At 40.7% G+C, this 18,082-nt stretch overlaps 1 protein-coding gene across 1 annotated transcript; it reads left to right on the forward strand.

Annotated features, from left to right (window-relative positions):
* Nucleotides 1-15,320: 15,320 nt before the first annotated feature.
* Nucleotides 15,321-16,013, forward strand: LOC110716220. The gene has a single exon (XM_021894839.1). The coding sequence runs from the start codon at nucleotides 15,321-15,323 to the stop codon at nucleotides 16,011-16,013; it is 693 nt and encodes a 230-aa protein (XP_021750531.1).
* The last annotated feature ends 2,069 nt before the right edge of the window (nucleotides 16,014-18,082 follow it).

Here is an 18,082-nt window from a genome sequence, read left to right on the forward strand (position 1 = left end):
CCGTGCCAGATGTTGCCCGTGCCCGTGTCAGCTTCAGTATGAGCCCCGTGCTAGAGCATATTCAGCACGGCCGTGCCATATATAGCACGGCCGTGCCAAATTGAAGAAGAAATCCGGTTTACCTACTGACAAGCTAGCACGGCCGTGCCAAATACTGCACGACCGTGCTGATCCAGGGTTGACTGCGCGCTTGACTTCTCCGAATTAGAAGACGTATATAAGGCCCGACTTTAAGAGGAGTTTGAGAGATAGTTTTTGAGAGCCTTTGTAGAGAGTTATTGGAGAACGTTCTTAGTATTAGAGATTCATTAGTTTTCTTAGAGATTATTCTAGCGATTTTAGTTTTCTTGGATTGATTTGAAGCAAGATTTGTGAAGATTCTTTGTATTATTCACTGACGACGGATATCAAGGTTCTGAACTTTTCCATTGATTCGCATCAATACAATTGGTATTATTCATTCTTGTTTATTAATCAAGCTTTATTATTTCTTAATCAGAATTCATGTTTATATCTATTATGCTTTTGGAATTCATTATTGCTTTGATTATGAATATGTTTGAGTAGTCCCCTAGCTAGGGTTTCGGGATGAAACCCGGCCTAGGTAATCTATGTAATTGAGGATTGATTTTGATAAACGGATTGTGATTAAATTGATTATATGTGATTGCATGTTAATTCATTATAATAGGAGTAGCTAACCTAGAATCTTGAATTTGATTGCATGATATTCTTGATTTGAACAAGAGATTGTGAATTGAGTATTTCATTATTGAATGTGGTTTGATTATGTATCGAGTAATGTTAAGTGCATGAGAAATCCAAGCTTAGTATTGCCCGTTGTCTTCCTATCACATGATATTGATCAGACTTATAGTCTTTGCATATCCCGTTTGTCTCTGTGATTCCTTGTTGCTTAGTTACCAATGGTTAGGCGGATTCCCGTTCTCCCTAGTGTCTTAGTTTATTGATTTATTCCATCTTATTAGTAGTATTTTAGAACACCATTTTCCATTGATTTTGAACTAGCTTAGGTTTAAGATTGATTTGCAATTACTCTCGTTCCTCGTGGACCGAACCTTTATTTGCCATTGTACTTGGTTATAGGGTGTTCGTATAAGTATTGTTTGATTGAGAGTTAGATTGTAGCGACCGATTTAACGCTCGTCAGTGGCCGTTTGGACTGTTTGGCATATGGAGGCCACATGGCGTAACACAACTGGTCCATGGTGGATAGATCAACGCCTGACACATGGCAGGCTTCTATTGGCCCATGTGGCGGACACTTGGCAGAGCCTAAATGGTTCACTTGTTAGACGATGATTGGTAGGGAAAAATCCCCTAATCAGAAGGTATTTAGTGTTTGGGGTTTTCTGTCCCTCGGGAGAGTTACGTCACCACGACTGGATTCCGAGCGCTTTTATTTGCAAAACAACGTAAACTCCAATTGGGTGGAGTTCCGCCTCCGACAATCAAGTTAGAACGTGTACGGAGAAAGTGTAAAGGTGCGGAAACTAAAGTGAGATCTTCTTGGATTCCGAACAGGGGATTTCTCTGATGTGAGAGAATTGCTTCTACTGTAATTAATGAATGTATCCTTCCCCAAAGTGGCTATTTATAGGGTCATTGGTAAGTGTGCCCCTATAGGTCATTCTGACCTAGATTTGGGGTGAAAGGAATGGTGTCCTTCCAACAAGTGTATTCTTCCGATAGAGGGTTAAAAATTATTAGAGAGCTAATTCTTTAGTAAGGTCAAGTGATCGGAATGCCTAGGTGGAGGCCGCTTCTGATCAGTAATATCAATGTACAATTGATGTTACAGCTTAATCTTAGCTGAACCCTTCGGGTCGAACCCCATCGAATCACCGATCCGAGACGACGAAATAATCCGAAAGGATTTAATGAGTCAGCAGAGTTTTACAAATACAGACGTCAGATATCGAGCCTAGGGCGTCAAGACCGAGCGTCGCAAAATCGCAAAGCGACAAGTATGAACATAACCCTAGCACCACACTGGCCTGGCCATGTGGATGCTAGGCTAGTTCGAGCTAGCATGCACCTAGCATGGCTAGGCGCAAGCCTTAGCACACTAGGTGCACTAGGCACACTATCGCAGCCCTATCATCATGCCTAGGCGCTATCGCAGCCCTAGCATGATGCCTAGGCACCATCACAAGCCATCGCAGGCACTAGGCGCACCTTAGGCACCATCGTAGCCCATCGCAAGTGCTATGCGCACCATAGCAACTAATCGCACCATCGTAGCACAAGCACATCACCATCGCATGGCTAGGCCAGTGCGTTTGTGCGTGTGCTTGTGCCCTAGTCCATCGCATCATGGCAGCAAGCATGACTGCGCACATGCGTGCCTTCGCATGGCACTGTATCGCAGCATGCGTGCTTGGGTGCTAGGCACCATCGCAGGCACCTCGCACAAGCACAACACCATGGTAAGCCGTGTGTGCGTGTGTATGTGCGTGGAGGGCATCGCTGCAGCAGCAGCATGCGAGGGTATGCAAGGCTGGTGCGCATGGATGACAAGGCAAGGGGCCAGCATGCGTGGCTTGCTAGCAGCACGCATGCTGGCTATGCTAGCATGTGCGATGGCGAGGGGTGATGCGTGCCAGGAGCCAGCACTAGCGCCTAGCTAGCAAGCAGCATTGCCTGGCTAGCTAGCGAGCAGCAGCGCTGTGCGTGCTGTGCATGCGAGGGAGCTGCTAGGCAGGCTGGTGCTAGCTGGCAGCAGCCCAACAGGCCTTGCTAGAGCCGGTTTTGCAAGTGGGGACCATTGCTTGGAGCAATGGCTTGGGGATCAAGGCAATGGTCCCCCCAAGCCTTTGGTCCTTACTTGGCTTTCTCTATTATTGTGCCATGTGTCGTTTTGTGATTGAATTGATTAATCATTTAATTTTGGAATTAAATAATTATTATTTCACCAACTCTCCCACATTGATGGGAGATTGGAAACCAAGGATTCATTTCCTTATAAATACCCTTCATGGGTGTTGGGAAATGAACATCCTTCAGTGGAATTAAAAAGACAACTCTAATTAAGAGTAAACCTTTAATTCGTAAAACTCATAGTTATTTTGTCTGGGTCTTGACTAACCTTCAAGGCTTAGGACGCTCGGGTCGGGTCGAGGGTACGATCCGTCGGAGATCTCGTGTTTTCGGGATTTTGAAGTAAGAGCTCTTTGGGAGCGAAGCACGCGACAAAGGTATAATTCTTGTTTGATTAAGTTTAATATGCTTGTTAATTTTTTAATTTAGGGGCGGGTCTTAGTGGGTTTCCTCCCGCATAGTGTCGGGTCACTACGAAACCCTACAGTAGTATCGGAGCCACGCTCCTTTTAATTTTTGCAATTATTTTTAATTAAGGTGTTTTAAAAGAATTTATTTTTTCTGCTTCATGTTCTTCTAATTAGATTAGATGCTCGTTTTAATTAATTTTAAAACTCGATTTTATTCTCGATTTGGCTGTCAAACCCAGATTTTGGCTCAAAAATAGTGATTTTTGGGTGGAATCGACATTCTGTACAGATTCAACCCTTTTAGGACTGTCCAGAAGCCAAATTCGAACTAGAAACCCATTTTTATGGGGTTTTGTGTTTTTCAACGAAAATTTTAATTCTTTTTAAGCCTTGATTAATGCAAGCATTACAAGGTTAGATTAAATGCACTTTTGCATCTCTAATCTACTGGTTTTAAAATATACTTAAGCATAATAATGGAGTTTTTATTAGTGCTTAAGTTGATATGCCATTTTTCACATAATCTTGTTTTTCACAAATTTTGCAAATAAATTGCAATAAAATGTGAAAGCTTGTTGTGATCTTGTAATTTTAAGTTCCTATTATGTTAAAGTTCTAATCTTTAAAGGTTTAAATGATTGGAACCCTAACCCTAAATTCCATGTTGAACAAAGTTTGGATTTTTCATGTTTGGAAGACGTAATCTTGGTATTTTACACAAGTATGAAAGTTGGAATTTTTTTTTTATCATTGGATGATTAATTTATTTTTTCAACTCCCATTTGTCAAACCCATTATTAATTTGCATATTGGCAAGATTAATTATGGACATAGCTCATTTTATTTTAAGCATAAAGTTAGACCTAATTTTGTTTAAAATTAAAATTTTTTGGATGATTTAGGCTTGTGCACCAATAAAATAAAAATTATTTAAGTTAGACTTATTTTATTTTATTTTCCCTCAAATTGATTCTAAAATGTAATTTAGAATTAATTGTCACACACAAATCGGAATTAAAATCCCGAGTAAAATGCACGCAAATCGATGCAAAACCGCAAGTGTCACCAAGGCTAGCCGGGCTGCCTAGCAACCCACATGTAGGCTGCCTATGGTGCGCGCATGGCTAAGCATCAATGTTGCGTGGCTGTGTGGCGAGGGGTGCTAAGGCTGGGCTTGGGCAGTGGCCTTGGCTGCTGGGTGCTTGGGGGCGATGCTGGGCAGCGTGGTAGCAAGCACCAGCCCGCCCCCACTTGCTGCCAGGCGCCAGTATGCGTGCAGGCATGCGTGGTGCTGGCCAGCGTAGTGTGCTGTGCTGGGCGCAGCATGCTAGCACCAAGCGCCAGCCCAGCCCCTTAATGCTGCTAATGCGTGTGAGGCGTAAGCTGCTGGCGAGCTTGTGCTGCTGCTGGGCAGCGAGGCAGCAAGCTCCAGCCAGCCAGCCCACTACTGCCTAGCAGCCATGGTGCGCCATGCATCATGCTAGGATGGGGCCTCGTTGCTTAATTTTTAGCTATGTATATTTGCGAAAATTTTACCGTTTTAAATTATTTATGTAATTATTTAACGAGGCTAAAAACCTCGATCTTCGATTATGCAAAATTTGACAAATTTTGGGTTATGCCGACTTAATTAATCAGATTAATTAAGTAGGGATGCGGAATTTAGTGGGAGCTTAATTAATTGCGTGAGCTTTTAGAAATAATGGATTAAACAATTTTGACTAGTTTTAATTAGGCGCGTTAATTGGATTAACCACCTAAGTTAGTTACTAGTTTTGCGTGTTTAATTATGTATTTCGTAAAATTGCATGGGCCATTCACAAATAGTGAATGGATGAATGGAAGATTGTTATTCAAAACAGGTCTTTGAAAATGGCAACTAGTGGGGCCCGACTAGGATAGAAAATACGAACTGCGTTCCGTTATTTATTTTTGTAAATCTAAATACGGTCTGCGAACCGTTAAGTATTTTTGTACTATTAGATTAATCTTAGTCATTCTAGCTAGCTTCTTTTATTTTATTTTGGCCGAGATGTCTCAAGACGGCGTTTCGATGAAGACGAGCCAAGATGAAGACCCATGGAAATTGAAGATTTCAAGGGGTCATGCTAGTTGCCAAATGCATCTATTTTTATGCCTTATATATATTGTTATTATATATGATTGCTAGATGCATGTCTAGGATTTCTATTATGTTGCGACGATTAGTTAAGTTCTCTTAAATCAACCAACATAGAAACCCTAGGTCCCTTAATAATATTGAGCTAAAATTTTCCGTTCCAAGAACAACACTTACCAAACTAATGCGCGTAAGTGATGGATTACGCCAAAGCGAGGCATCACTACTTCCCTAGGAACGTAAGGTATACTAGGTATACAAGTTGTCTTGGTTAAGCTCAACGATATTAGTAAGGAGTCCTTAGATGTCGTGGCAAAAGAGATAAAATGTCAAGAATGCATTAGAAGCGACATTTTATCAGACGAGAGTAGCTTGGAGCTATTAGCAATTAGATTGCTTACCTTAAGATATTTAATGATTAAGACAAGCCAAAGCATGCTTAACAATTTCTTGATCTTTGGGATCTCGGAATCATTTTATTCTTGCCCATAAGGGACATTTTAAATGCGTGGATAAAATGCTCAATAAGATTGAATATATGCATGAACGTTTTAAATTTCAACTTATGAATGGTTTTTCACTTCAAATTCTTTCAATTGTAGAACAATGTCTGCAAGTAACTCAAACAACAACCATGTGTGCGCGAAACTCCCTGAAAAGTTAGCTATCAAGCTTAACTTAACAAACCTTGAAGAATGGGAAGAAGAACTCAGGAGAACTCTCCGGAGTTGTTCCAAGGAGTATGTTCTGGATACTTCCCTCCCAACCCTCTGTTCCAAGAAACACTTGAGTGAAGAAACTTATTGTGCATGGTCAAAAGATTGCAAATTAGTGTCACAACTCATGGCTAACTCCATCCCGGAAGAATGGAAAGAAAAACTTCTATTCTCTTTCCCGGACTTGTTCCTTGGAGGACTAAGGGATATTGTCGGTGTAAGATTCTCTAAGAGTTTCAACGACAACAATGATGGACTCTTGTTTGAAGTGACTAGGTCACTTACAAACATGAATGTAAAGCCGTCGGATCAAGGTTGTCTTGCGAAAGAGAGGTACCATCTTTGGTCTACAGTCTGCAACACCAAGTTGAGACAGGGTATGCCCCTCCGACCCCATGTGGGAAGAATGACTAAGATCTTCAAACACATGGAACTCCTCGGAATTCCACTAGAAGATGGAATGGCTGGTCATATTATGCTCACTTCACTCCACTCAGGATATGATGCGCTAAGGGCATATATTTCTGAATCAAAGGAGACACATTCCTTGAAGAATGTGGTGGGCTACTTCACCGAGCCAACTCATTTGGGGCAACCAAAAGACCGTCAAGAAGGAGGGATTTCAAGGTTAAGGCTAAGATGCGTTGCTTCTATTGTGGCGGGCAAGGCCACTTCAAGAGAGAATGCAAGCTCTTTCAAGAAGAGGAAGAGAGGAAAGGAGCATCTACCTCAGGTATCTTCCTAAACACTTGTGAATTAAGCTTATCATAAGGTATTGAATACCAAGTATGACTCACTTTATGTTGCCTTTTTAGGAACCAAGTGAGAAGCTTATCAAGTGTTGGTGCAAGAGCAAGAAGACGACGAAGATGGTTTTTCGGTCGTGCTTGCATGCACCATTTTGTCTTTGAGATGTAATTAAAACTAATCCTAGTTTTGTCATGCTTTTGAACAATATTTTGATCAATGGTGTTGGACACCAAGATGTTTGAAATGAAAGAATTCTAACGTAGTTGTTTCAAAGATTATCTTTCAAACATATGTTCAAATTAAATTGCATGCTTTACACAAAGAAAATAGGAATGATACCAAATGAACTAAGACCATCAAACCGAATCAAACCTACCTGTGGCATTGTCGTCTTGGCCATATTAACATCAAGCGCATCAAGAAACTTCTTCAAGAAGGTGTTCTTGACTCATTCGACTTAGAGTCGTTTGAAAATTGCGAAGGATGCTTATTAGGCAAGATGATAAAACAACCATTCTCCAAGTTGGGAGAAAGGGCAAGTGACTTATTAGGTCTAATACACACAGATGTATGTGGACCAATGAGCACACCCGCAAGACAAGGTTACCGATATTTCATCACTTTCACCGACGATTATAGTAGATATGGCTATATCTACTTAATGTCAAATAAATCTGAATCTTTTGAGAAATTCAAAGAATTTCAGAAAGAAGTTGAAAATCAACTTGGCAAGAAAATTAAAGCACTTCGATCGAATCGAGGTGACGAATATTTGAGCCATGAATTCGACGATCACTTGAAAGAAAATGGCATTCTTTCAGAGTTGACACCTCCCGGAACTCCTCAATGGAACGGAGTGTCCGAACGGAGGAATCGAACCTTGTTAGACATGGTTCGATCAATGATGGGTCTTAGTGAACTCCCTATCTCTTTCTGGGGACATGCGCTACAAACTACAGCACTAACACTGAATAGAGCTCCGTCAAAAGCTGTTGAAAAGACTCCATATGAATTATGGACTAAGAAACCTCCTAGGTTGTCTTTTCTCAAGATTTGGGGATGCGAAGCATATGTCAAGCGATTAATTTCGGACAAACTTCACCCCAAATCGGATAAGTGTTTCTTTGTGGGATATCCAAAAGAAACCAAAGGGTATTACTTCTACAATAAATCCGAGAACAAAGTATTTGTTGCTCGTGATGGTGTCTTTTTGGAGAAGGAACACCTTTCAAAAATGACAAGTGGGAGGAAAATCGAACTCGACGAAGTTCGAGAGGACGAGCAACAATGTCAACCTGACAAAACTTTCAATCTAGATGCTTTGGAAGAATCTAAGAAGATTGGTCAGAATCAAACTGACAATGAAAAAGCTCAACCGATTACCCTTCGTGGGTTGCAACGGCAAAGATCTCAACCAGACAGATACCTCAGTATTGTCTTAACCGATGATCAGGACATCCTAGTCATGAATGGTGATGAGCCGGTGACATACAAGCAAGCTATGACGAGCCCCGACTCTGCAAAATGGCAAGAGGCCATGAAATCCGAGATGGACTCCATGTCTGAAAATCAAGTCTGGGACTTGGTGAATTTGCTCGAGGTTTATACACCCATTGGTTGCAAATGGATCTTCAAAGTGAAGACAAACAAGGATGGAAATGTATCAATATACAAAGCTAGACTGGTGGCAAAAGGTTATAGACAAATCCAAGGGATTGACTATGATGAAACTTTTTCACCAGTTGCAATGCTAAAATCCGTCTGGATCATCCTAGTGATTGCTGCATATTACGATTATGAAATATGGCAAATTAATGTCAAAACCGCCTTCCTTAATGGAATTTTGGAAGAAACTATGTATATGACACAGCCAAAAGGTTTTGTCGATCCAAGCAACGCTGAAAAGGTTTGCAAGCTGAAGAAGTCCATTTATGGACTAAAGCAAGCCAGCAGAAGTTGTAATCTGCTATTTGATGAAGTCATTAGCAAGTTTTGTTTTATCAAGAATCTAGATGAATCTTGTGTATACAAGAAGGTCAGTGGGAGTGATATTGCATTCCTAGTCCTGTATGTCGATGACATATTTCCCATTGGAAACAACACAAAATTATTGGAGTCCGTAAAGGGCTGGTTGGGAAAGTGCTTTTCAATGAAGGACTTAGGAGAGGCACAGTACATATTGGGCATCAAGATCTACAGAGACATATCTAAGAGGATGATTGGATTAAGCCAGAGTACCTACATTGATAAGGTACTGGCTCGATTCCACATGGAGAATGCCAAAAGAGGGCATTTACCCATGTCCCATGGCAGAACTCTCAGCAAGAAACAGTGTCCACAGACACCTGTTGAGCGAGAAAGAATGAATCAGATCCCATATGCTTTGCTAATCGGATCAGTCATGTATGCCATGATATGTACAAGGCCAGATGTATCGTATGCCCTGAGTGCAACAAGCCGATACAACTGAAGTGCCAAGCAGAGCACCACTGCATACTCTACAACTGATGGAGGAGCGTTTAGCTGGAAAAGTGCCAAGCAGAGCACCACTGCAGACTCTACAAATGAAGCCGAGTACTTGGACGCTTTAGAAGCTGCCAAGAAAGCTGTTTGGATTCGCAAGTTCATCGGCGAACTTGGTGTTGTACCCTCAATCAAGGGGCCGATAGACCTCTATTGTGATAACAATGAAGCTATCGCTCAGGCCAGGGAGCCGAGAGAGCACCAAAAGGTCAAACACGTGCAAAGGCGATTTCACATGATAAGGGAATGGAAATCCGAAGGTGAAATCAGAATTTGTAAGATTGACACAGATGATAATGTAGCTGATCCTTTGACTAAACCGCTGCCTCAAGTGAAACACAACAAGCACATTGAGGCGATGGGAATTAAGCATGTTGGAGACTGGCTTTGAAATTCCCTGTACATGTAATTTAATTAAATAGGATATTTAATGTAAGACACTGTATTAAAACCATTCATTAATGGAGTAATTAATTTTTGTGCAAAATTATCATTCACTCCATTACTATTTAATTGTGGTTTAGAATTAAATAATGAGTCCATTCGATTTACGGAAATATTCAAAACAGGGTATCAAGACCATGTCTTGGATAAAGAAACCCCTGTTAAGTGAACATTGAATATTTAAATAAAAAATTATCCCTAATCGAGGTCATCTAACAGATAGACGGTTGATGACAGCCATAGATTAGTGTATAGTATGATTTACAACACCATTTCTTGTGCTGCGAGGACGTGACGGTCATAAATCATTTGCACAGGCACAGTTTGGAACTGTACTGGATAAGACCTATGAGAGTACTTTAAGAAATTTTTTAAATTGTCATAAGTACATTTCTCATTATGACTATCGGAACTTGTTTCCTACGACCATGAGTATTGTGAAGTTTTCTTGTTTGAGCATTAGACTCTTTGATGTTTCCTGACGTCTGCCGTAACTGGGGATCATAACGGGAACACTCAGGAGACTATGTCCTCTTTGTAGAAGGAACTTACAATACAAGACTGGGATTGTCCCCCTATTAACAATAGGGAAAATGTTTTGTTGTTTACAAGGCCGCTCGAAGAGCGAGACTGTGAAAATGCATGGCCGTGCTCAGATGGATTTTAGAAATCATCTGCTTATTGACAGTTGAACTCGGAGATCGAGAAACACTTTTGAACGTAATAAGGATGACAAAGAATCTTACCTTATAGTTCACGAAGAAACATTAAGTGACATAGGAAATGGGCTATATAGTGTATGCACACTTGTCCGGAAGGACAAGTGGGAGATTGAAAGGAATGGTGTCCTTCCAACAAGTGTATTCTTCCGATAGGGGGTTCAGAATTATTACAGAGCTAATTCTTCAGTAAGGTCAAGTGATCGGAATGCCTAGGTGGAGGCCGCTTCCGATCAGTAATATTAATGTACAATTGATGTTACAGCTTAATCTTAACTGAACCCTTCGGGTCGAACCCAATCGAATCACCGATCCGAGACGACGAATTAATCCGAAAGGATTTAATGAGTCAGCAGAGTTTTACGAATACAGATGTCGGATATCGAGCCTAGGGCGTCGAGACCGAGCGTCACAAAATCACAAAGCGAAAAATATGAACATAGCCCTAGCACCACACTGGCCTAGCCATGTGGATGCTAGGCTAGTTCGAGCTAGCATGGCTAGGCGCAAGCCTTAGCACACTAGGTGCACTAGGCGCACTATCGCAGCCCTAGCATCATACCTAGGCGCTATCGCATCCCTAGCATGATGCCTAGGCACCATCACAGCCATCGCAGGCACTAGGCGCACCTTGGGCACCATCGCAGCCCATCGCAAGTGCTATGCGCACCATAGCAACCCATCGCACCATCGCAGCACAAGCACAACACCATCGCATGGCTAGGCTAGTGCGTGTGTGCGTGTGCTTGTGCTTTAGCCCATCGCATCATCGCAGCAAGCATGCCTGCGCACATGTGTGCCTTCGCATGGCACTGCATCGCAGCATGTGTGCTTGGGTGCTAGGCACCATCGCAGGCACCTCGCACAAGCACAACACCATGGTAAGCCTTGTGTGCGTGTGCATGTGCGTGGAGGGCATCGCAGCAGCAACAACATGCGAGGGTATGCGAGGCTGGTGCGCATGGCTGGCAAGGAAAGGGGCCATCATGCGTGGCTTGCTAGCAGCACACATGCTGGCTATGCTAGCGTGTGCGATGGCGAGGGATGATGCGTGCCAGGAGCCAGCACTAGCGCCTAGCTAGCAAGCAGCATCACCCGGCTAGCTAGCGAGCAGCAGCGCTGGGCGTGCTGTGCATGCGAGGGAGCTGCTAGGCAGGCTGGTGCTAGCTGGCAGCAGCCCAACAGGCCTTGCTAGAGCCGGTTTTGCAAGTGGGGACCATTGCTTGGAGCAATGGCTTGGGGATCAAGGCAATGGTCCCCCCAAGCCTTTGGTCCTCACTTGGCTTTCTCTATTATTGTGCCATGTGTCGTTTTGTAATTGAATTAGTTAATTATTTAATTTTGGAATTAAATAATTATCATTTCACCAACTCTCCCACATTGATGGGAGATTGGAAACCAAGGATTCATTTCCTTATAAATACCCTCCAAGGGTGTTGGGAAATGAACAACCTTGAGTGGAATTTAAAAGGCAACTCTAATTAAGAATGAACCTTTGATTCGTAAAACTCATTGTTATTTTGTCCGGGTCTTGACTAACCTTCAAGACTTAGGACGCTCGGTTCGGGTCGAGGGTACGATCCGTCGGAGATCTCGTGTTTTCGGGATTTTAAAGTAAGAGCTCTTTGGGAGCGAAGCACGCGACAAAGGTATAATTCTTGTTCTTAATCTTGTTTGATTAAGTTTAATATGCTTGTTAATTGTTTTAATTAAGGGGCGGGTCTTGGTGGGTTTCCTTCCGCGTAGTGTCGGGTCACTACGAAACCCTACATGGGGGCTGCGCCGTGTTGCGACTTTTCTCGGGAATTCGGCCCTAAAGGCCGTCTTTTTCCCCATGATTGGGAGTGCCATGTTCCAGCTAGGGATTTTTACATTTTGAACCTCTCTAAAGGTAACACGTGTCACCCTATGACTGGGCCACGTGTCTTGGGTATTTTACCCAAAACATTTGCCCCTCTGATAAGCCGTGTTTTGTGCATAATTGTTAGCCTCTTTTTAGTTGTTCTTATTAGTCTAGCTTAGTATTTTAGTTCATTTTGGTTTGATTTGGTTTAGTTTCCATGATTTGATGCTTTTATGGGTAGTTTCGTTGTTTTTGATGTATTTCAGGATTAACGAAGCTAATTTAGAGATTTTATGAAGTCATGAGACTAAACCGAGGCCCACGGACCTTCACGAAGCTCGTTGGTCGAAGAATGAATCACTTAGGCCTTTTTGGAGTCAAGCACGACCATGTTTAAGAGAGGCACTCCCATGCCCAGCTTAGGCACGTCCGTGCCTGAGCCTTAGAAACTGAGGGAAATTCTCAAGAAGTGAGACACGTCCATGTCTCATAGAGGCACGTTCGTGTCTCTGCTGCGGCCTTCGAATCTTCATATGAGACACGTCCGTGCCCAATATAAGCACGTCTGTGCCTAGAGTCCAGAAGATGAGAAGATCCTAACTCGAAGTGAGGCACGTCCGTGCCTCTTGTAGGCACGTCCGTGCCTCTTAGGAGGGTTATGCGCTGAATTTTCTTATGTTTTCTTATCTTTTTGTTGGGAGTATAAATACCCCAGACTTTATTATATTTCAGGATCAAGCATTCATTATTAGACCTAGTTTTCTCTAAAACTTTTACGTTTCTTTTGTAATTCAAGATTCAAGTTCTAATTTTGCAATCTCCATTTATTTCAAGATTTGGTATTTTCCTTTCATCCCTTATTTCTTAATTATGTTTTCTTTGATTATTTTTGCTATTGCTTATTTCATTATGTGTGAGTAGTTTTTTATATTCCAAGATCTAGGGTAGCCCAATTGTGATTGATGCATGAATTGATTCTTTAAATTCTCTAACGACAATTGCGATTATTTATGCTAAATTGATTGTGATTATGCCAATACTAGATTAGAGATAATTAGTATTGTTATTATTCAATAGTTTTAATCACAACGAGAGTTGGGTTTTAACGGATTTTAGTAGATCAATTTAGGGTTTGAGATTCATCACGAGAGTAGTTGAATAGATAATTGGGAAGCGAAGTAAAGTGTTTAATGTCTCTAATTTGCACGATTCCATGAGAATAGGCTTGATTGTGGTTAGAGAAGCCATTGATACTCGAGAGAGGTCCTTGGCATTTATTAGGGTTTGCTTTTCCTCATGTTAATTGGATTTGTAAGTTAGGGGTAGATAGATAATTGCATCGATCGTAATTGTGGTGATACTTGATCTTGGATGTTTTAGTTCATTGATTTATCACATTCTTTAGATTTATTGAGTTCTTTATATACTAGTTCTTAGAATATTTCACCATTGATTGTTACTAGCTTAGTGATTATTTGAGTCTATTTAATTAGGTGAACCTTAGTCTCTTGGGATTCGATCCTTAATTGCCCGTCTACATAGTAGTGGTCTTGTTAGGTTATTTTTGTAGGTACGCGACACGCCTATCAAATTTTGGCGCCGTTGCCGGGGACTAATGGTTTCTGTCTGATTATTTATGATTCGTTTTTACTAAGCTTTCGATTTGTTGCTTCGACTATTGCCCCTTATATTTTTGATCTCCTCTTTTTAGTTCTTTGTTGCATGCAAACTCGATGTTCAGGTTTAGACAGCTTAACACCTTTTGACTCTGAAATCGAAGCTACTGCAAGGAGACGAAGAGGTAGAAGAAAGAGATATCAAAATACAAATAAAATGACCGAAAGAATCAAATCTTTACTGGAGTACGACATTCCTGATACCGCAACCGAGCTCCTATCCAGCATTGTCAAACCACCTATTACCGCTCAGTGCTTTGAATTAAAACCTCAATTTATACAGTTCATCTCCAATGGCTCATTTGCAGGCACACCTCATGAATGCCCTGTTAGCCACATAGACAATTTCTTGGAGAAGTGTGACACCATAAAGCTCAATGGTGTTACTGACGATGCTATTAGACTTCGTTTGTTCCCTTTTTCACTACGGGATAGAGCGAAGGAATGGTTACGAGACGAAGGTATAGGTTCCTTTGATACATGGGATAAGCTCGCCAAAGCTTTCTTAGTAAGATTTTTAGGGCAAGAGAAGACTGCAAGGTTAAGGAACGAGCTAGATACCTTTCGTCAATCTGATGATGAGTCTTTATATGAGGCATGGAGAAGATTCAAGCGCTTACAGAGACAATGCCCTCATCACGGTATCCCAGAGTGGATGTTGATCCAAACATTCTACAATGGTCTGACGCATGAGTTCCGCATATACATTGATGTTACATACGGGGGTTCTCTCATGACTAAGAACCCAACTGAAGCCAAAGAGCTAATTGAGAAGATGGCAGCCAATGATAATTATCATCCAGGAGGTCGACATAGTGTGAAGAAGGGAGGTAAATTAGATGTTGATGCTCTAACTCTTTTGACTAGCTCTGTGCAGGCATTGACAAGCAAGTTTGACAGACTCCAAGCCGGAACATCTACTAGCTCACCGGAGACCTGTCAGATGTGTAATGTGCAGGGTCACATTGCATCTAATTGCCCCAAAATTTCCAGTGAGATGTCAATTGAGGAGGCCAATGTTTTCTACACCTCTAATCCTAAAAGGCCGTATGATCCTCATTCAAACACATATAATGAAGGGTGGAGAAATCATCCGGACTTCTCTTATATGAACACTCAAGCTCAATTAAATTCTCCGTCGCCACCACCTAGTTTTCAAGCAAGGGCATCTTTTAATCACCAACCCATGAATCTACAACTACCACCGCAAACTTCAAAATACAATATTGATTCCATTATGGAGACTTTCACTACTTCCTAACTTCGACAGCAAGAGCTTATGACAAAGCAATTTGAGCTACAAGCAAAGCAAAATGAACACTTTGAAAGATCGATTCAAATGCTTATTGCTCAAAATAAGAGGATAGAAACTCACCTTTCTCAACTTTCACAACAAGTGAGTCATTTATCAACTCTTCATGATCAAGAAAAAGTCCAAAAGGAACAATGCAATGCAGTTTTCTTGAGAAGAGATGAATTATTTTCGAGGAAAATAGATGAGAAAGTGTGCAGTGTGGAGTCAAGAAAAGATGAAAAGTGTAAGGATGTAAAAAGTCCCCAATATGTTCCTCCACCGGCCTATGAGGAACCGATGCCCTTCCCGCAAAGGTTGTCAAAAGCCGTGCTCGATAAACATTTTGGAAAATATTGCGAGACTCTTAAAAAGGTACATGCTTCCATTCCTTTTTCTGATCTTTTAATTCAAATGCCTCAATTTGCAAAATTTGTGAAGGAAATTAAAGATCAACATGATGATAAGGAAGTAGTAAATGAGAAATGCTCTACTCTTTTACGTGATAGCCTACCACCTAAGCTGCATGGTCCTGGTAGTTTTACTATTCCCTATATGATAAACGAAATATTTTTTGACAGGGTCTTATGTGATTTAGGTGCTAGTGTAAATTTAATGCCTTATTCATTATATGAAAAATTAGGTTTGCAAAAACTTAAACCTTCCCCTATTTCTCTTTAAATGGCTGATAGGACTGCTAGACTCCCTAAAGGTGTGGTTGAGGATGTATTAGTTAAGGTTGGTGAACTTGTTTTTCCTGTTGATTTTGTTGTTATGGATATGAAAGAAGACCATAAGATCCCGATTATATTTGGTCACCCATTCCTTGCCACAAGTCAAGCTCTAATAGATGTTCCTAAAAGACAAGTGACCATTAGGGCCCAGGATAAACAAGTAGTGTTTAAGCTCTTTAATGAACATAATTTTTTATTTGATGGTGGTACTTGTTTAAGAATTGATGCTACTAACCCTTTGGTTGATAAGTGTGTATGTGATAGAAATCTTGTGAGAAACGAGGACAATATTCCACCAAATGATGTGTTTAGCTACATGAAAGTAAGTTCGGATACAAAGCATGTCAGATATAAAATGAAGGAGTCATTTGGAGGCGGATATTTTTATGGGAAACATCGCGAAGTTTCTTCTTTGTATGATGACCCAGGCTGAGCTAATAAAGAAGGTCAAGCTTAAGACCTTAAACAAGCGCTAAATGGGAGGCAACCCATTCCTTTTTACTTTTATTTTATTTATTTATTTAATTTTATTTAATTTATTTAATTTAATTTTTTTTTTGCCTTTTAATTTTTTATTTTCCTGTTTTGTTAGTGTCTAGAAAACAAGCAAACAGAAAGGTCATCACTGCCCCGAGGTATGATTTTCCCCCTCCCGATCATTAAACCTGTTTCCCTCTCCCCTTGTCCATTTTACACTGATTTATGCATACATTGATGAAAATGTATGGTTTAGCTTGGGGGAGGGTTCATTTTTCACCATGTATATATTAGTTTTTTTTAGTGTTTGGTTAGTTTTTCTTTCTTATTAGTGTTTTTGATATGCCATTACACGCTTATGCTTCTATCATAATGATCATACATGTGTGCTTTCTGAAAAGTTTTTTTCGAAAACCCATTTACCAATTTGCTTGGAATTGAGTAAGTTTGTGGCTAGGATGGTCTCCCCGCTCTACTTATGTGAATAGTTTGTGTACCTGGTGAGATTTTTGAGCCATATTTGACTGATTTCATTCTAACTCAGTCGTACTTTTTCATGTGTGATTAGTTGTCCTTCATGTAATTGAATTCTTGGCTTTGCTCTTTGACTATTTGAGACTTGAATGATGCATGTTGCGGAAAAGTGATTGAAATTTCCCTTGTAGAGAATAGAGCCTCAACATTCTAGGTCCGCATAAATTTTATTTTTATTTTTGAATTAACCATAGGTTGAGCCACTTTGAGCCGTGTTTATCCTTTTCTTGATACCCTACATTTAAAACCATAAGCCGTTTTTGTAGGTTTCTTTTGAAGGAGAATTACACTTGTTTCAGCCCTATGAGTGACTTGTGAAAAAAAAAGGTTTTAAAATTCCATATATCCATACCTCAAAACAAAGAGGAGTTCTAAAAGTCTTCCTAAATCGTAAAATGCTATAAATCCCTTGTTTTTGCAAGTTTATAAAAGAGAGAGAGAAAAAAAATGTGTGATTGAAAAAAAAGGGCTATGCTTAAATTGTATGAAGTTGGAGGAAATAAGGTTGGTTTGAACCCGATATTTGAATGTGTAGTGGGATTAGGATTTTTATACTTTTGAGCACCACATTCCCAAATAACGTCGTCCAACCCTCTAATAACCAAGCTTACCCTTTTTGGATTTCATGATTTTCGCAACTGCATCAATCTTTGAAAGTGGAGAAAGTCACATTGCAATTCTAAAGAGGACAATTCATGTGAAGTTGACATGCATTTTATGCCTAGGTTGAGTGATCTCATATTTCACCCCGTAAATACATGAGCGTTTATTGCTTTTATTTTTCACAACTAAAGTGAGAGCTATTCATGTTTGTGTGAGTTGGTTTGGGGAGATGTGTGGTAAGATGTTTGTCGATTCCAAGTATGAGAGGTTTATGGTGGTTTTATGCACATTGATTCTAATTTTTTTCTTTCCTATTGATTTCAAATAATGCCACATTATGATGATTTGAGAAGTTTTCTTGCTCTTCCTTTGTGATTCATGGTCGAATGCTTAAGGACAAGC

Source organism: Chenopodium quinoa, unplaced genomic scaffold, assembly GCF_001683475.1.
Source record: "Chenopodium quinoa cultivar QQ74 unplaced genomic scaffold, ASM168347v1, whole genome shotgun sequence".
Lineage (NCBI taxonomy): Eukaryota > Viridiplantae > Streptophyta > Magnoliopsida > Caryophyllales > Amaranthaceae > Chenopodium > Chenopodium quinoa.